The 21,558-nt window shown below is 27.8% G+C and overlaps 1 protein-coding gene across 1 annotated transcript in view; it reads left to right on the top strand.

The window, feature by feature from the left end:
• Positions 1–21,558, top strand: part of LOC107436292 (intermembrane lipid transfer protein VPS13A) — a 154,551-nt gene that overhangs the window by 84,338 nt on the left and 48,655 nt on the right. The window contains exons 24-35 of the mRNA XM_071182491.1: positions 1,520–1,662; positions 2,849–3,036; positions 4,133–4,239; positions 4,842–4,880; positions 7,084–7,227; positions 9,137–9,214; positions 9,634–9,839; positions 12,418–12,565; positions 13,829–13,919; positions 15,811–15,962; positions 17,036–17,202; positions 20,280–20,398. Coding sequence (XP_071038592.1) covers positions 1,520–1,662; positions 2,849–3,036; positions 4,133–4,239; positions 4,842–4,880; positions 7,084–7,227; positions 9,137–9,214; positions 9,634–9,839; positions 12,418–12,565; positions 13,829–13,919; positions 15,811–15,962; positions 17,036–17,202; positions 20,280–20,398 — 1,582 coding nt within the window. The remainder of the gene's footprint in view (positions 1–1,519; positions 1,663–2,848; positions 3,037–4,132; positions 4,240–4,841; positions 4,881–7,083; positions 7,228–9,136; positions 9,215–9,633; positions 9,840–12,417; positions 12,566–13,828; positions 13,920–15,810; positions 15,963–17,035; positions 17,203–20,279; positions 20,399–21,558) is intronic.

Genomic DNA, 21,558 nt, shown 5'->3' on the forward strand with positions numbered 1-21,558 from the left:
CCTGAAAGTGATGTCATCATAGGTAAATCAGGGTATTTGTCAATTCAGAAGTCAACCATGTATGACATAAACGAGTGACGTCACTCACAGGCATCCAATTAAATCTCATTTAAATCACATGGTTAGCCATCATCATTTCTCGTCTTCTCGAATTGCAAGCTAATTGTAAATGTGTTGCTAAATTTTGTTCATTAATAAAATAGATTTTTAAAAACTCACATTTTGCTAAAAAGAGATTTTTTTAAATAATTAAATAGAGAGATTTAGATCTTGGAGGATTAATTTCTGTTAGGAAAAAAATTTTAGAATATTCTCTTCAAAGAAATTATTTTTAATAATATGAAATTATTAGAACAAAAATTTTTTTAAAATGAAGCTAAATTCCATGCAATGATCAACTACAGTTCCTGCATCTAACATTGATAAAATAGTTACGACTTGTGATTGGCTGAGAGTTAAAATGAAACGATACAAAATTAAACGAAACAAAATGTTCCTCGTAGGCCTATTGCAGAGTGGCCTGGACAAGTTATTTTTGTCTGATTTACCTATTACCTGAAAAGTTAGTCTAATGAATCAGAAAAGTTCATAATTTTACTTATAACAGTCAAAAATTATTTTACTACATCCTAATGAATTGGTAATGAACAAAAAAGTCTTTAGCACCCGTGATATTTTGTGCTATTTTACATTTGAAATAGGCTTTACTTATCTAATATCGTGAGTTGCAGCGTAGAGTAAGAATCTATGATTGCTTGAGAGGCAAAATTTTGAGAAAGAAAGAAAACAAAAAAACTTCTTTGTAGATTTAACATAGATTTAGCTGAAAGAAATTTTTACTAACGTGGAATTTAGCAGTTATAGGCAGGTATCAGTTTCATTTGCTTTAAAAATTAATTTCAGCTATTCAAAATATTTATTACACGCAAAAATAATGCTGGATGAAGATGTATTCTGTTTAATAGTTAGTTTTTAAAATAATTATAGTGATATGTGACACGGTTATTCAGTTATTTATACTATTATACATCAAATAAGAAGCTAGTTTTTTTAACAGTTGTTTTTTTAATACTTAAGTTTCCAGTTTCCTAGCTAAAAAACTTTTTCTAGTAGAAAATTTCAAAAATTACCTGAACATAAATCACATTTTTATATTTGAAAAACAGTATCACTTAATCAATAATTTACGCAACTTTGGTGTAGTTTAGCTTGTTCTTTGGCTAACAAAAAATTAGACAAAACGTGGCTTTATCTACACAGTTTACACTTTAGTTAGTGTGAAACTTCTTCAAGCGTGATAGCCAACTCCAATATCTTTCATTTACGAATAATTTTGGAATTGCTTGGAATAGCTTTCTAACTACTTCAGATACGGGAACTCTACATTCAACAAACTGTTAAAAAATAATAATAATAAATATTAATTTAAAAAAGAAATTTGCTTTTTTTATAAGCATTATTAACGTTGCACTTAAGAACATTTATATTTTCAAATTAAATTATGAGAATTCATTCACAGGTCCAAGCAAACTGTCCTGAATTTAAGAGTCATTTCCATCAAGTTGAACACTCCCTTGTATTAGATGTCAGCACTTTATCTGTGGCATTTCATCGAGAGGCTTTTGTAACACTCGCAAAATTTCTTCAATACGTCTCTGCGAAGTAAGTCTGTATATAAATATTCTCAACATAACACATTTAATTTTTCACTTGTTGAACTATCCATTTGTACTGTAGAAATTTAATCACAATTTATTGTGTAAATTTAATCGCAAATATAGACTACGTAACGTGGTCGTGGTTTTTTATGAGCTTTTTTATGAAAATTAGTTTTTTTAATAGATAAGTAATGTTTGAAAAAATACACTGTAATCATAAGTTAAAAATTAAACGAATTATTTATAATTAAAATCACAAAGTTGGGAAATATTAGTGACTAGCTAATAGAATGAAGAAGGGAATCCAAATTAATAATTGAGGGTATCCATTAAACAGACCATAATGATTTTTTCTTTTTGTAAATTCTTATATCCGAATTGAATTTAGTAAAATCTTTTAGAAGTTGTTATAAACTGTTAGATAAGTTGTTATTTCACTGAAGTTAACATTTCTTTTACTTTGTGGTTTCTTAATTCTGTAGTTAAAGTTTGGCAAGCAATCGCAATATTTAGTCAATTTTAAAACTATTTATAAAATTCTTTTTTAGAAAAGAATGCAAAATAAGACCATAAAGATAAGATTTATTATCTTCTGACTGCATATTCTTCTTAGATCAATATTCTTCTTATATCAATCAGAATGAAAAAAACAATAATTTTCATTCTCGTAATAAAAAAAGACTAGAACCTTAAATCAAAAATTGAGAATAAATGAGCAAAGCTTTTTACGGAGTAATAAATTCTCGCTTTATTAAAACTATAAGTATATTAAGAAAACGAAATATTTTTCTACAATTTATCGAAAGCGAAATGGGCTACATTAAGAATAGCATCAAAAAAACCGTATTATTTTCTTTTTTATATTATATATTTACTATTTATTTAACCTTTGTGCAGTTTTTCTTTAGCTGTCCGATTTTCTAAAGGTATTTTTTCTGCTCTTTCAAATAAATTATTTTGTAACGATATAAAAAAAACATAATTTGCCATTTTTCCATTTTCCAACAGTTCATTATCTATATGATTTCAAAATATTCTTTCTTTCGAAATTGAAATAATTTCTTTTTAATTAAGTTTTTTTTTCATCCATGAAATATACCTAACAATTATTTTCATACTAACATTTCTTTTCTTTCTTTAATTAACTCCTTCTTCACTTTCCACTAACATCATTACTGTCTTTCTGGAAGGCTTAAGCCTAAATCTTCCAGCCTCCGTTTATCCTACATGCCCAATCCATCGGACTTGGTACTAGCTGACACCACAGATCCACCCGTGCCACCAGGGGCCACCAAATTCAGCATATCAGCTCGTCTCAATGCTTTACATGTCAGATTATGTGACACCGATCTTGAACTTGCTGACCTCAGAGTGGTTGGTAAGTAAGGGACAGCCTAAGTAATTAACTTTTGTATTGTCTGTCTGACAGTGATTGCTTTTATGCTGTTGTATGGTGGACAGTTTCGTTTTGATGTACTCCAGTTAGGTTGTTTTGTTAAGTTTTCGTTCTGTCAAAAGTGCATGTTTTCCCTTTTTCTTTCTTTGCTTTGCGCGGATGTGATTTCGTGCAAGTGAAACAGTTGATGCAATATGATATATTGATTTTGTCAGTGTGTCGCAACGAACATTTATAGTTTTTTTTTTCCTCTTTATTTGCATGCATTAGGCATATGAAATTCTTGTCATGCTAGGACAAGAACACTTTCCATCGTGAGTTTTCTCATTTAAAACAGATTAAGCACATAAACTTTCTTTTTTTAACGCTATTGATAAACAAGATGAATGATGAAGTTTTGGTATGACTGTCACGTATACTAAGGCTGTAAAAAAAAGTAATAAAATGTCATTTATAAACGCTTTCGAAAGCTTGTCTAAAAATGTAAACATCATTATCTAGAAAAACCGATACTGGTTCTAAAAATGTTACAAATGCATAATGAAACTGAGCTTAGAAAAAGTATCCAAAACTGTTTTAAAAATGTCTAAAGACATAATGACTATTTTTTTTAATAAATCAGTAACTCACTTATTCTTTAGTAACAACAACTCTTTTCTAGAATGATGATTAAATATATATTAAAAATAATAAAAGCGATAACTGCATAAGATTGTGAGGAGTTCATGATAATTATATTCGTTTTTTTTATATAAATTTGATCATCAATACGATAGAGATGTAGAGATGATTGTTCGTGCGTTTTTGTCTGACTTATTTGTTTTTTTTTATGCCCATATTTGTAATATCTTTTGTTTCATATGAAATTACAACTCCAATACCTATTCCATTGTCTTTTTTTATTTTATTTATTAAGTACTGAATAAGTTTATAGAACTTTTACAACAATTATAAATAATAATCCTTTCTGCACATCAGACGAATAATACTCAAATTTGTTTGCAAAATACTTTTAATATCTGGTTCGGTACTTTAAAAAGTATTACTTAAAACATTAATATTAATTTTATTTATGCAGGTCTTGAAACAGATTACGTATTAAAAGCCAATGAGAAATCTGTACTTCGAGTAAATCTTACTGAGTTGTGCATGGAAGACTTGGTCGAGGATACGTTGTACAAAAAAGTACGTTCTTACTTCTATTGCAGATTCCTTTTTTTAAGAAAAATAAATGAGAAAAATCCAATATTTGTACCGATTAAATAGTTGGAAATGAATATATTTAGTTTTTAAATCCTGAGAGTAAATATTTTCTTCGAAATTATTTAAAATACTACGATTATTGTTAGTTCAATAATTTTTAAAAAGAAAAGTTTTTGCTAAAAAAATATTTCATTAATGGATAGCAAAATTGAACTATAAAATTACGCACTTGATCTTGTTGAAATAGGTATGTTTGATTTTAAATATTTTTTATATTATTTTGTTTGATTTTTTTCATTACTTTAAATGCGTTTTCTTTTATTTATACCTCTAAAGCCAAAATATCATAAATACAAAACAAAGTAAGAACGCCTCAATAATTTTGGATAATTAAATCTAAATATTCAAGCTAATACTTGATTTAAAATAAAAGATAACTTATTTTAAAAATGTTACAAACATACAGAAAAAAATTATTTTTGTTATGTAAGTTTAAAGCTATTATTAGAATTATTTCTAAAATATAAAAGTAATCTCTTAATAAGAGAATGTCGCAAAAACTAATGAGTTTATATTCTGTTTAGATTCTAGCGACAGAAGGCGAGAAAGTTTTCGATATTAAGGTAAGTAATTACATATTGTTCAACTTATTGCATATGAATGTAAATTTGAATACGTTTCAATTCCAATTATTTTAATACTGATTTGTAAAACCTTTATGCAGTAAATTACATTACACCCCCTCAGAAAATAATATTGGAAAATATTAATAACACCGAGTGTCCCAAAATGACTGACAACGAAAATAAATGGTATCAGATCGAATCGTTCACATTGCTGCGTCTTGCTTAGGAAACTATTTTTTACGTTTACAAAGTTTCAAAATTTGACACAAAGTACACCAAAAGAAGGCGCTGCTCACTGAGAAAAAAACCCATATAAAACAATGTTTTTAAAAGATTACCAACAACGTCGTGATAATTTTTTCTAAATAGACATGGTTCTGCCTAAAAAAGCAGCTAACAAAAGTCGGTATAAATAAGTACATTCCAGCATTTATAACAAAACACAATGCTTAATCAGATAAATTAATTTGCAAAATTTTTTTAATAAAATCAATTTAAACTGGGAAGTGAGGCATATTTTCCGATGTATTTTTCACGCGTAATCGAATAAAACCTATCAGAATTAATAGTTTAGAAGTTATACGCGTTTCATGTTTGAAAAGTACAAATTTGTATTAGTACCGATTTACACATCTGATATTGTTACCTAAACAAGTGAGCATTGTTTCTATGTATTTTTTCACGCCGCATCAAATGAAACTGTACACAAGTCAATAAAATGAATAGGTCAAAAATAACAAAACTTTTTGTGTATAAAAAGTGCTACTTTTGATAGACATGTATACACTTTTACTTTGTTATCCAGGAACTATCTTAACATGTAAAGTAAATATTTTCTGATGTACTTTTTTATTCTGAATTGAAAACCAGTTTTGAGATTATCGGACTAATAGTTTAGAAGTCAACGCTTTTTTTTTTCATTAAAAGGTGCAATTGAAAAAAACGCATAAACTTATGAAATTATTAATTTTGAAATATTGTTTGGTCTTATCCAATTAAATGAGAAAATATATAGGAAACAATTACTCGATTGTCTGAGTAACAAGTAGGTAAATAATCGTAAGAATTGCTCTTTTGTACACAAAACACTTCTAACTTTTAAACTATTAGTCTGATCGTTTTGAAGTTAGTTTCCTTCAATTAATCGTCAAACCGTTGAATCGGAAAAAGTAATCGTTGAATCGGAAAATATATCTTATATGTTCTTACAGTTCCTGGAAAATAATGTTAAGTGTTTATGTAAGTACGCATCAAAAGAAGTACTTTCTATACATAAAAATTATTGCAACTTTTGAATTTTTTGTTCCATTGACTTGTGTACGGTTTCATTCGACTCAGCATGAATAATAGGTGCAAATACAAATTTGTACTTTTTCTATATGAAACGCTTATAACTTCTAAACTATTAGTTTGATCGTCTTGAAATTAGTCTATTGAATTTAGCAAGAAAAATATACCAAAAAATGCGCCCCACTTGTCTGTCTATGAAAACTCAATTCTTCCCCTCAAACCATTTTTTTTTCAAAAAAGAAGGAAACGCACGAAGGAGAATGGGGGAGTTTTAGTGTATAATTAATAATAACATAAAAAAACATTTTCGTAAAAAATAATTTGCGTATTTTTTTAGCGTCTGCCGTTTTAGGACACCCGCTATGTTGATTATATGATTTTTTTTAATATTGATATTAAATAAATTTAATGGCTCTAAGGATTCTCAAGGGTAAAAACAGTACTAGAAGTCCTAAAAATGAATTTTATTTGGAATTTAAGTTTTATATTCTTTTCTTTGTTCATAATGCATGCTAGAATCTATATTGACTTCGTGCATTAATTACGTATAATGACATAATTAAATATGTAAGAAATTTTATAATTTATTGCATTTTTAACAGTTATATTTATTTATATTACGATTAAAAATGAAGTTCTGACAAAAGTCATCTAATTATTCAGGAAAATATAATCCATTGAAGCTCATGCATATTTTGAAGGGAAAAAAATTATTTAGCGAATTTTCCATTTCCAGTAAAAAAAAATATTTGCGTATTGTTATTCAAAATATTTTACTTAAATTACTATTAAGAGAATTATTAAGTTTTGAAATGAAGCAATCGTTTTATAACTTGTTATTATGCTCTAATTTCATTCATTTGTTTGAAACGTTTTTCCGATTATAAATTTTTATTCTTTTATTGTGAAGTGGGTGCGTCGAAGCCCTCACCACAAAGAAGTAATCGATGCCAGAAATCAAGATTCACTCCCCGTAAGAGTAGATGGAAGCTTGAGAATAAGATTTGGTCGCACAGTAATCGTTCTTCTTCATACCTTTGCTAATGAATTAAATGTAAGTAAATTATTATTTTTTTAATTTTAACTAATGATTTAAATATTGTTTTAGTACGAAATATTTTCACGCCCCCTTACATAATTTTTAAGACGTCGAAAATAAGCAAGGAAGAAAAGGGGAAAAATAAATAAACTATTTACATAGAACATTGTAAAAATATATTTCCATCACTCATATTACCATCAAAAACACTTTACATCATAAAAATCATAACTATTAATATATTTATAGACGTTAATAATTTTTGAAGTCGCAATCATTATAAATTTTTAAAGTACTGTCATATTTTTGTAAAAGTGATTTCTTTACATAGCTTTTTTTTTTAACAAATACACATCTTTTTGTATTTATAATATAATCATTAATGATTATTTGTGCAAACAAATTATTTTAGCACACGGATAAAAAACATGAAAACCTAACAGTTCAAATCTTTGCTTATAAAGGTATTCGATTGAATGGAAATCGGCAACATTCTTCAAATATTTCGATATCGTTTTGCTATCTATGTTTAAACTTTAGTTCATAAGCTTTCAAAAACCCTTTAAAAAATTTATCTTGGGTTTCTAGAAATGAGGTTATAGTTGCTTCTTCGTACACTGACAGACGAAATCAATACCGGAAGTAAACGCATAAAAACGAAACTAATTTTTTTTTTTTTTGAAGTATTTGAATCTTTATTTATTAGAATAAATTATAGTTTTAAAGCAAGTAAATTTTATTTTTAGAAATTGTCTTCAGAATTATGAATTTTTTGTTGTCACGATCTTCTTACATTTTAGAATTTTCTTGCATTTCAAATGCATTTTCTGAAAAACGTTACCTTCGAAAAAATTTCTTCACGTTAACACACATTACAACAAAAAGTGTACATAAAATTCTTTAAAATTTTAAATGTAGACTTTTGTGTAACGTTGGCGATGTTTTAGACTAAAAACTAAGGTCGAATTTTTTTTTTTTAATTTTTATCAAGCTTTAAGTAAGTTAAATAGATATTAAACAATGTACTTATCTCTTTTTCACGTTTTTTTTTTTCACTTTTTAAGATTTTAGATCAAAACACTGGTAATCACATTTTTGATCTAATTTTTTTTCCAATTTATGCATTACTATTAGTTGTAGACAGGTTTGCATGACATGAAAAGTGTGTAGTTTTTATGCTCAAATTTGCCTTTATTTTGAAAAATCTTTTATAAATGTTTAAACTCTTATGAATGTTTTATAAATGTTTATAATTTTAGGAGCCCTGATTACTGGAGATAAAATCAAAATTTTAATTTCATCTTGTTCTTTTTTTTTAAAAAAAAAAAAGACACTGCGTTGAAACCAGTTAGGATACCTTAAAAATTGTAACTAAAAAATTTTCTTGACAATATTTTGAAATTAGATAAGGTTTTTGAGTACGTTATTTAAAAATTTAGAAATAAAATGTTAATTCATTATCAAAACGTAACTGAATTTGTTATTCTTTGACCTTAATTCTGATTAATATTTTATCTAATAGTCAGCTTTTTATTATTGATATTTTTGATATTATTGATTATTGATTTTATTCTAATTTTTCATTTTTTGTAGTTTCATTTTTTGTAGATTCATGTTTTGTAGTTTCATTTTTTGTAGTTTCATTTCTTCTAGTTCATTTTTGTAGCAGTTTTGTAGTCTATTTATATGCATTTAACATTAAAGAATGAAATTAAAAGTGAGAATTTATCAAATTTTGTGTTTTTTCTAGAGCTTGAAATTAGAATACTTTCACATTGTTAATCAGTGCTTTTTTTTCCTTGCTATTGTAAATATTGTTTGCCTGTACGCAAATAATATTAAGTGGCAAATAAAAGTTACAGTTATTTTTAAAAGTTAATACGAAAGTCAAAATTTCAAATTAATTAAATTTTATGTTTTACAGCGTTTTCTGGAACCTTTCCTTAATCCGGATGCTACAAGCTTCGTAAAACGTTCTACGGAAGAAAAGATTCAACAAAAGGTGGGAAACATTTTGTGCAAAAGAAAATTTAAATGTGATAGAGTAGATTTAAGAACTAAAATACAAGCAATCTAATGCTGTGACTTTTCCTTTGCATGGAAATTTTAAAGTTGATATTACGATAGCATTAGACTTTCCACAATTATACTAATATAATTATGAAAAGTTGTCTCAATGGAAAAAATAAAATATTTAATTCAAAAACATTTACAAATGTACTATTATATTCTCGCATCCGAAGTAGAAGCAATAATAAATTAAGAATTTAGCTAATAATGAGCAAATAATATATGCTAAACGTAACCAATGAGGAAAAAAATGAAGCAGTCTATATATATTTTACTGTGTCAGCTGTTACAACTTTTTAAAGCTGTTTTATGTTGAATTTTATTATTTTTTAATGAATTGTTCTGATTTAGGTTTCAGAATTCCAACAAAGTGGTCTACGATATCAGGTTTCGGTTGAGATTCAAGCTCCCACTGTTCTGCTGCCGCAAAAGGCTACTTCGCCAAATGCTCTTATTCTGCAACTAGGGGAACTGAGCGTCGAAAATTTTCTCCAAGAAGAACAGGATCATTGTATTGATAATCTCTTGATACGATTAAATGAGCTGCAACTTGCTAGGTAAAATGAACTTTTCTAAATTTATGAAATCTCAGAAAAAGGCTAAAAATTTTAATTAATTCCAGAATTAAAAAGCAGAGATTCCAAAAGACGTTCCGCAAAATCCTATGGTTCCGTGGACTGGTCGTATGGGTTCCAAGAGTTAGGACTTTTTTTTTAAACTACAGAATGATTTATGAATTCTGTAATTATAATGATATTTAAGCAATTATACTGAGGAAAAAATTTCTGTTGCATTTATACAAAATAGTTGTTTTGCCTATGGGGGATTTTAAATCTGAAATTAGTTTTGCTCCTAAAGCTACAGATTTTTTCGTTTTATTATGAAAAATGACATTTTTAGTCAATTTTTTACCGAAAGGTACTAGTTTAAAAACGTTATGTATTACAGGGAGTCACGTAAATGTTGCAACGAACCTCTAGGGGAGTAAAGGCACATCAGCAGAATTTAATGCGCATAAGGAACCGTGCCCAGAAGTGTCGTCGGCACATGCAGATAGAGACACTTCTCTATTGTAACCTGTTCAGAAGCACACAAAGAAATAATTTACAAAAAGAAAGCGCCCCTAGTGGCGTTTAACGATATTTTCAGGCATATGTTTCTATGCAGTTTTAATTATAATGATGTACTCTAACTCCCCTAGAAGCTTGTCGCGCCATTTATGAAACCCTTCTTGAATATAACTTTATTTTATGCTTGTATATTTCAACAAAAATAGAGTAACAATCTTATTTTAAAAAACTGTAGATTTGAGTTCGAAATCGATTGAAGATTTGAAATCAGCTACGTGAAAATATTCAAGATCCGTTAAAAAATCTCATGAAATAAAAAACAAACACAAATTATTCACAAGTGTAATTTATTATTTATTAATATTTCGGTTATATTTGAGAAGTCATTTCACTAAAATACCAGGGAAAAATAATAGCAAATTTTTTTAAGGATAGGAAACCGTTTACTAATAAAAAAAATTTTGGATCAATTGTGGAAGGAATATAAATTTATAAAAAATTGCGTTGATAATTCACATCGAGTTTTTCAATTCAAAATAAAATAATTAAATTTATCAATGCAGACATATGTCTCTCTGATATCTATTTCAACGTGTAACAGTTCTTTTTAATTCTCACTTTAAAGAAAACTGTAATTCAGCTTGTTTTATTCATCTTTATTTTAAAAGTTTAAAGCAAACTAAACTAAGTGCTACACTTGATTTACAGAATTAATAATTTAGCATATACCTAATTTTTAAAATATTATTGATAAAATAATTTTAAAAAATCATTTTTATTAACTATTTTTGAAAATAATTATATTTTTTCTTCGGTTTATATGCTCGCAATCGTTGATGAAATCGCAAATCGTTGATGATTTGTTTATGAAAACTCAGTCCAGCCAAAGAATCCAGTGATGACTTAAGAGCTCCATAAATGAAAATAAGTTTAAGTGAGGAACCTTTGCACAAGATCACAGTAATTTTTAACATACAGTGTTTTCTATAGTCATCTCTATTTTTTGAACAGGGATGTCTCAAAGGATAGAGCATTTGCCTTCCAATAAGGTTAACCGGATTCGAATCGCAGAGATGGCTGGTCAATACGAATTCCACCCCACAGTGCTAACGTGATGTAAAATATCCTCAGTGGTAGACGGATCATTGGTTAGAGTCCCCTTGCCATCAGGCTAACCGTGGGACGTTTTCGTGGTTTTCCTCTTCGTGTAACGCAAATATGGGTTAGTTCCATCAAAAAAAGCTCTCCACGAAAGTAAATTATACTCCACGGAATACTTGATCCAGGAGTTCCCTTGTCTTCTGGATTGGGTTCAAAATTACAAGACTACAGAGTTGAATATACAATAGTCGTAAACTCAAAAAATTGGATCTGCTGCTCAACAACAGTTATAAAATAAAATAAAATCACCTCTATACTTATTTTTAGCAAAATTGTTATGATGATTTTTTATTATGCATCTATTTATGCTTATTTTTAGAAGGTTTTTACAAATAAAGTATTAAAAATATGGAGCGCAAACTAATATTTAAATAAGGTAAAAAACCAAGTTGAAACACTAGTGAAGAAGGCAAAATAAACACATAACCAGTTTGTGTTTATTTTGCCTTCCTCAGCTATTCAGCTTAAATATTAACTTAGCTTAAATATTAACCAAAAGTGCATACTATTTTTTCTTCACTTTTAACAAAGATTCTAAGAATTTATAAAAGGGTTTGCCATCATGGAATATCCTGTAAAATCCTGTGAAACACTAAATTGTGTTTTAAAACTATATTTTTTCCAGATTAATTTATAATTTTTGCCTAAGCTAAATAACAAAAGTAAAATATGATAAGTGTAAGAAGATATTTTTAATTATTATTTACTAACAACTTTATGATACAAATAAAAAAAAATAGAAAATACATATTGAATTTTTTTGTTAGAAAATTTCTTTTATACTCTCTATTGCACTTATAAATATAAAAATTTCTTTTATACTCTCTATTGCATTTATAAATATAAAAATTATATTTAAATTTTTCACAAAAGCACGCTTTAATTTATATTTAAATATTTTTAGAGCTGTGATATTATTAGATAGTCGAATGGACATTTTAGAACCCATTCTTGAACCATTAAAAGTTCGTTTGGATATTAAGCGAGCTCTTAAGCCTTACCACAAAGAGGGCCTTTTATACCAAATCACCGGGAGTATGGATCTAATAAAAGTAAGTATTTAGTTACAGCATGAAATTTTGTTTTCATTTTTATATCATGAAGGAATTGGGTACTTGCAAGCGACGTCATCGTGGGTAACTCGTAGCATTTGTCGATTCAGAAACCAATCAGGTTCGACAAACACGCATGACGTCGCTTATGGGTATCCAATTCAATCCGATTTAAATCACATGGTTAAGCCTAATTACGTATTCTTCTTCTTGAGTTACAATTACCCAAAGAAAGAATTTTGATAGAGATGTAAATTCTATTTTTAATTTGGAGTATATGATTCTGATAAACCAAAAAATTATAAATTAGTTCCAGTAATATCTTTTTACTTTCATTTATTAATTTTCCTTGGGAGAGAAAAAGAATTAGATGGAGTAAGCATTCTCCTTCGTAATACCCAAAATCAAATAGATCAACAATCAAACAAGGCGCAACTAGGTGAGGCTTTTTAATTGTTTTAATTCCATTCACACACGAAACAAAATGGTAATGAAAAATCATATTGATAAGCATGTTTCATTTAAAATTATTTTCCTTTGAATTATTTTTATTTACTTTCTCTTCTTGTTAGGTGAAAAAGTTTGATGATCTAATAAGTTACAGCTAAATCCGCAAGTGACTACAAATGGTGGAGAATTTTTCTGCCTTATCTTTAAGATTTTCTACTAAGTCACGTGTCCGTTTATGTTTGACATATACCTTTGTTTACTTCTCAATGATATGTGTTGTCTTTCTAATACTTTGTCTAGGTTCAGGGAACTTGCTTTCTCATTTGTAAATATTAAAAAAAAGAACTATTTTGATGTATTTAAAAAAATTATGTTGGTTTTGTTATGCCTACCAACTCGTTAGGATTAAAGGGATCCTAATTTTAGCAGGAGTAATGTATGTCTGGAATCAACGCAAAGCATCTACCATGAAGCCAATACTTATATCAATGTTTTTCAAATATTTCAAACACTTAACTTATAGAACACTAATGAAATTTAAAAAAGATTTTTTTAAATCTTATAGCATTTCGAAATTTACAGACATAGTTTATGTATCATTCTCCTCAATCATTAAAAGAAGTTACAAATATCCTTTGTTGGTACTTTCAGAACCTTATTGTAGAAGCATTTGACATTTACATAATATGCTTTTTTTTCTTTCTTTTTTTCGAAGATAAAATTAGCAAATTTATTGTAAGTGCTTTTGTGAGAAAAATATTTTCTTAAAATATAGAGTGCTACAACGTCTAACTTTTTACTTCCTTTTTTTAGATTAATGTAGGACAAAGAGATTTTAGTACAATGATTTCTGTCTATGAAGATAACTACACCCGTTTCCAATTCTTGAATAGTCAGAAAATGGGTAACGTTTCGATTTCTTAAATATAATAAATAGTTTAATTTATATACCTAAATTTTAATTTAGCTAAATAAGACAACTTTGCTACAAACTGAGAGATTCATAAATTAAGCAATATTTTCTTTTGCTAAATCACGAACTCCATGTTTAAGATTATATAGAATAGTTAAAGCATTTCAAATCTCAAATTTGTTTAGTAAATTTGTAATTTTTTTTTATTTAAAGCTTTTAAAAAATTTAGTTTTATACACTTGTCTTATAATGGAAACTTTACAACCTTTAATTTGGGTCATTGCAAACTATTTCGCATGCTTAAAATGATATTAATCGCATTGTGTTAGATTACAAAACCGGCAGGTGTTTTTGAAAATGAAAATTATATGACTAGGATAAAATGTTTTGCAATATTATTAGCAATTTCAATCAGTATAAGCGAGATAAATTTAATTAAATTCGAAAAAATTCTTTTCAGAATGTTAAATAGAAAATTTATTTTATGAATTATATGTTATATTCAGAGTAATAACAATTTCTCCTCTGTGTAACACAGTGTAAATTTTTATTTTCTTTTTAACATTAACACTGAATAACAATTGCGTAGACAGAAACCAAACAAGTATATAGATAATATGCCCAATTTCGAGGATATTTTTACATTCATTAGTGAACATATTCAAAAGTAATATTTCCAATAAGTCAATATAAATGTATTCTAATATATTTTACAAGTGCCTGTTCAAGGTTCAGTCTGAGTCTTACCCTCGATTTACTTAAGCAAAAGAAAAATAATCCACTGCAAATTTATTAGTTTGCAAAGTTTGTATATTGCAAAGTTTACAAATTTATTATGAATCACCATATTATATATTTCAAGCGCTAGAACTAACAAAACCTCATTTACGACAAAATATTTCCACATTTTAACCGCAGACTAATAAGATCTATAGACCGTTATTAAATACATACAAATATAGAGATTTATAAGATACATAGACGATAATGTTAAAATCATAACTTTAGGCAGACGTTACTTAAAGATAATATCTACCTCAAAATAATACGACTTGGTGAATGGTAAATAACGTTGACTAATTACTTTGTTTGTTAGAAGTAATCGATAGAAAAAAAATTTACGTTCAGAAAAAAAACTATTATATTTCGGTGTTATAAATTGCTTTGACGACGTCAGAGTTATAATAGAAATAAATGTTGGAAATTGCATTAATTGCATTATTAAAGTGAATAAATGTTTACGATTCACTTGCTGAAATATGACATCCCCTTCCAAATCATGCCAACATTTGAGGTTTGTTAGTCTACTTTAAAACTCAACGTAACTTCTAAATAGAGTTAACATTGTCTCGTCATGTGTCTCATACAAATTCAAATGATGGTATACTAGAGACCGTTTTAAGTGCTTTTTTAGTTAGTTAACCAAAGATGAGCTTTTTATATTATTATAGACCGTTTTAAGTGCTTTTTTAGTTAACCAAAGATGAGCCATTTATATTATTATAGACCGTTTTAAGTGCTTTTTTAGTTAACCAAAGATGAGCTATTTATATTATTATAGACCATTTTAAGTGCTTTTGCAGGTAACCAAACGTTAAGCGGTTTATATTATCACACTATGACTTTAGGAAGCCTGTTTAGTAAACAGGGTAAGAAAAAGGTTTCAATATGGTAAAATATTTCACGTCATTTTTTTTATTACACCCTATCCCTATACTAATTAATTATAAAAGTAAAACCATGACATCTAATTTAACGCTTTAAACCATGAAAATTCTGAATATAAAATTCACTATTTTCTTGTTGTGTATTTTACCTTCAGAAATATTTTAATGCTTAAAATAAGCTTCCAGTGAAATTAATTAAATGTTATTTATGACAGCTCTATCACCTGATAACGAAAGTGGACCTGAAGAATCTATGAAAAAATTAGAAGTATTTTTGTACGCATCTACGGATGTTCGCAAGGAAAGCTCTTTCGCATTCATATTGGAAGGATTATCGCTCACTTTATACACAGATGCCGAAGATATGGTAGTTATACTTTCATTTATTTCTAAAAATTTCTATTTTCCCTTATTTTTTTGATACATTTGCACTTTATAGGATTATTCTTCATTCATTTTTTCTTTAAGGAATGCGACAAAATACGCATTAAAACTCCGAGAACTTAAATGTGAGATGTAGAAAAATTTAAAAACCTAACACTGTTTTATATACCCAATTTTGTTTAAAAATAATATTTTACAATCAAAAAAATAACACAATTTATTTGAGAAAACTATTCGTTAAATGAAGCTTTTTCATAGTAGTTTTCTGATTCTCAATCTTAATCATTCTAATGCAGTAGAATAATTTGTAAACTAAACGATCTTCTAGTATGACTTATTTTATTAAGAAAAAAAAATTATAATTTTAAAAAAATTTTAGAACTGTGCCAATTTATTGAAATAGCTTCCCTGTATAGATTTCATAAGATCACTTATATTGGAACATTAGAAAAACGATACTTAAACAACTTTCATTCAAAGAATTGTTTTCGCAATAAATTTTGTTGTGCCATAAAGAATCCTTTTTGGGTTACACATCATCGTACATCAACAAATAGGAAACCTGCCAGTGACGTATTGGGAGAATCTCGATCCTGATTGGTTGTTGAAACGTAATTTCATTCTATTTCGAATAAGCCAAGTTCTTCAAGTATCAATTCTCTTAAGTGACGCATTCTATATACTTTCACAAAGATTTCAATTCTTTCACTTTATATTTCCTAATTTACACAATGTCATGTAGAACATAAACAAACTGATTATGCATCGGAGTTGCCAGGCACATAAAACAAAACTATACCATGGTTACTATAAAATACATAAACAAATAATAAATAATGTTCTCAGTTGGGAGTTTTAAAAAACAAGAACGGTTATTTTCAATTAACTTTTGCAGGAATTATATACTTGCAAACGACGTCATCGTAGGTAAATCATGGCATTTGTTTATTCAAAAGCCAATCTGATTCGACTCACACTCGTGACGTCACTTACAGGCATCCAATTAAATCTCATTTAAGCTGTGATGAATGTTTTCAAATATATGTGTATTTATAGCGCTCCAGTAATGCTCGGGATCCTAAGCAAGCGTTAACTACCTTCACTCTGGATGAAGCGAGTTTGTCTCTTGAAACAACCAATGATAGATCTGTTGAAATGAAATGTTCTTGTCAGGCTGCCACTCTCCTCGACTTGCGAGCTCCACCCTATTCTTCTTTAAGAAAGTAATTAACATTTAGTTTTCAACTTTCGTTAAAGTATTTTTTCAAATAAAAATAAACACAATTTTAACATCTCACTTAAGGGGACTGTGAGTAATTGCGAGCAATATTAATGATTATTTTATTTAGTGAGAATTACGAATTACGTTTGTAATCTTTACAATAAAGTAATGGAAGCAATTCTGTTTCAACTTTGAACATCTGTTTTGATGCTTCTTAAATAATTTTTAATGCTTATTTCTTCACATCTATGGGTATTTTCGAAAACTTTGACGCTTACTTTGCAATCTGAAACAAAATTCAAATGAATCTCTCTCTGGAAAAAGTTACAAAAAATTTGCAAAATGTCCTCCTTTATTTTTATATGCATGCTCTTAACGTAGCATTAAAAATAGCTTTTTAAAAATCTTGGTTCATATTTTTTTGCCCTATACGGATATTTTTAAATTTAATCTACTCTCATTTTTTAATCTTAATCAAATTTCAAATGAGTTCCTCATTTCAAAAATTTATAAAAAAAATTCAAAAATTTTCCTCTTTTTCGTCAATTATTCATATGCTCTTAACACATCATTGTTTGGAGTAAACAAATAATTATTAAAACTTTTGATTACATATTTCTTAACACATATTACATGGGTATTTTGGGAAAAATTTACGTTCACTTTGTAATCTGAAACAAGTTTCAAATGATTTCCTCATTGAAAAAAAATTATGAAAAATTCGCAATATATCCTTCACCATGTTATCGATATTAGTGCTCCGAATTTAGCAAGATATGTACTAAACATATGGTTCTTAAAAATTTTGGGTAATTTTTTTTTTGCGTGATATGGGTATTTTTGAAAAATTTGACCTTTACTTTGTAATCTGAAATAATTTTCAATTGAAATTCTCATTGCAAAAAATAATAAATAATTACTTTTATACATATGCTCATAACGAAACACTGTTTGGACTCGAAAAAAATTTTGAGTAATTATTTCTTGACACATATGGGTGAATTTGAAAAAAAATTGACACTCACTTTATAATCTAAAACAAGTTTAAAAATATTTCCTCATTGCAAAAAATTTTTCAAAATTCGCAAAATAAACTCCATTATGTTACCCATGTACATGCTCGATACTTAGCATGGTTTGAACTAAAATGCTTCTTAAAAATTTTTAGTACTTTAATCTTAAAACATATTGGTATTTTTGAAAGATTCTCACTTTGAAAACTGAAGCAAGTTTCAAATGAATTACTCATTGCAAAAAATTATTAAAAAATTCACAAAATGTCCTCTATATATGCTCTACCATATATATGCTCTTAACCATATATACGTTAACCATATATATGCTCTTAATGTGGCATGGTTTAGATAGTGGCATGGTAAAGAAAGCGTCTAATGTTTAAAAAATACCTATAGATCTGAAGAAATAAATACCGAAAATTTTTAAGAAGCGTTTGTTTAGTCCAAATTATACTACGTAAAGTGCATACGTATAGTTAAAAAAATGGAGGACATTTTGCAATTTTTTTATAATTTTTTGTGAAGCGGAATTCTTTCAAAACTTTTTTCAGATTAAAAAGTGAGTGTCAACGTTTTTAAAAATACCCATTAATGTGATGAAATACATACCAAATATTTTTAAGAAGCAGTTTTCATTTCAAACAATGCCAAGTTAAGAGTATGTACATAATTAGCATAATGGAAACACTTTGCGAATTTTTTGTAACTTTTCGCAATAGGTAATTAATATGAAACTTGTTTCAGATTACAAAGTAATCATCAAAATTTTCAAAAATAACCATAGATGCAAAAAAATAAATATCTGAAATTTTTAAGAAGCATGTGTTTAGTCCGAACCATGCTATGTTAAGAGCATTAATATAGTTAACATAATGGAGTATATTAGCGAATTTTTCAAAATTTTTTGCAATGAGAAAATCATTTAAAAAAAATTTCCAATTAAAAAGTGAGCCTCAATTTTTTCAAAAATACCCATATGTAAAAAATACCCCATTCGAAAATACCCCAAAAATGCCCATAAGTACACAAAATTTTTAAGAAACATTTGTATAACCACGCGACGTTAAGAGCATATATATGGATAACTTAATGAAGGACACTTAGTGAATTTTTTATAATTATTTGCAATGAGGAATTCGTTTGAAACTTGTTCAGACGATATTCAAATTTTTCAAATATACCCATAGTTATGAAAAAATAAATACCTAAAACTTTTAAGAAGCATTTCTTTAGTAACCATGCTATGTAAAGAGCTATGCTACATTATCCCTTCTAAAAGCTAGCATAAAATATCCTCAGTGGTAGATGGATCATAGGTTAGAGTCCCCTTGCCGCCTGATTAACCATGGGAGGCTTCTGTAGTTTTCCTCTCCATCTAACGCATATGTGGGTTAGTTCCATTAAAAAAGTCCACCATTAAGGTAAATTTCTTCCAATACTTGATCCAGTAGATCACTTATCTTCTGGGTTGGATTTAAAGTTAGAAGGCCAAGGAGTTAAGCAATGGCAGTTTTAAACTCAGAAATAGACCGGCTGTTGAACACTTATCATAAAAAAACGAAATAAAATGAAAAATATATCAGTTCACAAGATATGGAAGAACTAACGCATTATAAATTTACTAAAAAGATCTTAAAAATGTAAAATACATTCAGGATTGTATTTCTCTTTAAAAAAAAGCACTTTTTTATTATAAATCGTCTTATTTAAAATCTTTGTAAAATAAATAAACATTTAATAATTACAGCGTACCTAAACGTGTTCTTAAAATACAATTTAAGAAAAATTATAATTTTAAGTTTAAAAATATTATTATAAGATTTAATTCCTGAAAAAAATACTTTTCCATAAAATTGTTCCATTTTTTATAAGAATTAATCTTTTTATTCATCTCAGTAAAAAAAAAACTTTACTCTTAACCCTTTTCATTAGGCCTAATAAAATAAACCTAATATGCTAGAGTGCTCTCTTAATCACTTGATATGTTTACAATGATTTAATTTTTTGATGAAAGCGAAAAGGAAAGAATCAGTTAATAACTGGTCCATTTTGTTCTTTCCAGGATTTTCCAGTCTTACAGTGGAGATACTGGAGGCTGTACAGGAGTAGCTGGAATAAGCCTTAGCATGCCACCAATGGTGGATCTTACATACCGACGAACAGGAAATGGAGATGCTGCAGGTTCAATACATTTTCATTTCATTTTGACAACAGTAAAAACTGTCTTGTGTTTAAATTCAGTAAGATTATTGAGTTAAAAATAATTTTATAAAAGACTAAAGTCTTTAACTTTCTTTGTCGAATCTAAATAAGAGACTTTGGCCTTAGGAATTACCTATTACAATGCCAGATTAGTTCTTTGACGAGAAATGAATTCAGTAATTTATATTATTAGAATAAAGTATTTATAGATAACACAAACTACTTTTTTTTAATAACGATGGGAAAAATTGTTCTGTTGAAAGGACGAAGGACATTTTTTGAAACGCTAATTCGGTAAGGAATTTTAATTTTACACAAATTTTTGTCATCGTTTTGACAGTATCGCTGGTTCAAAGTTTGATTTTATTTACATCGTAGACTTGCAATTCATTTATCATCGACTCGCAATTTGAAACCTTAAGTGGAAGTCCTAACGAGAACTTATCTGACACCCCGCTGTTCTTTTTCTAATTCTCGTTAAATAGCGATTCCTATCACAACTTGCTTCAAGTCAAACATTTAAATAAAATAATTTAAAAACCAACTGTGTTCAATAAGTCATCTTAGACTTAAGCACTATATATAAAGAATTTTGCAACGAACTTCAGGGTACAACATGGAATTAACATTGCATAGGAACTCAGGCCTGACAATGTTGTCGCACTCAGTTTAAGGCGATCCCTGGATTGGGTTCAAAATTAGAAGGTTACGAAATTGAAAATTAGTAGTCTTTAACCCAGTAAAAAAATTGTTTCGGCTGTTCAACGACGGCAATAAAATATAAACTGTTCGAAAAAACAGTTCATAATAACAAATTACTCCTAGCAGCATGTGATGACATTTCCAGGCATGACTTCTTACTTATGCAGTTTTAATCCTAATGATGTGCCCCCAGCTCCACTAGAAGTTTCACGTTGCCACCTGTTTAATATAACATTTTTAGACTTATACATCTCGACAAAAAATAGACTAAAAATGTTATCTAAACAAAATCAATTGCAGATTTAAAATCAACGGATTGAAAGTATCTAAGATCTGTAAATAAATCTCATGTGACAAAAATAATTGTTCTCAAATATAATCATCGTTTAATGATTGGAAACCAAATAAAATAAAAATGTTTATTTATTGATTTTTGT

Source organism: Parasteatoda tepidariorum, chromosome 1 (genome assembly GCF_043381705.1).
Source record: "Parasteatoda tepidariorum isolate YZ-2023 chromosome 1, CAS_Ptep_4.0, whole genome shotgun sequence".
NCBI lineage: Eukaryota > Metazoa > Arthropoda > Arachnida > Araneae > Theridiidae > Parasteatoda > Parasteatoda tepidariorum.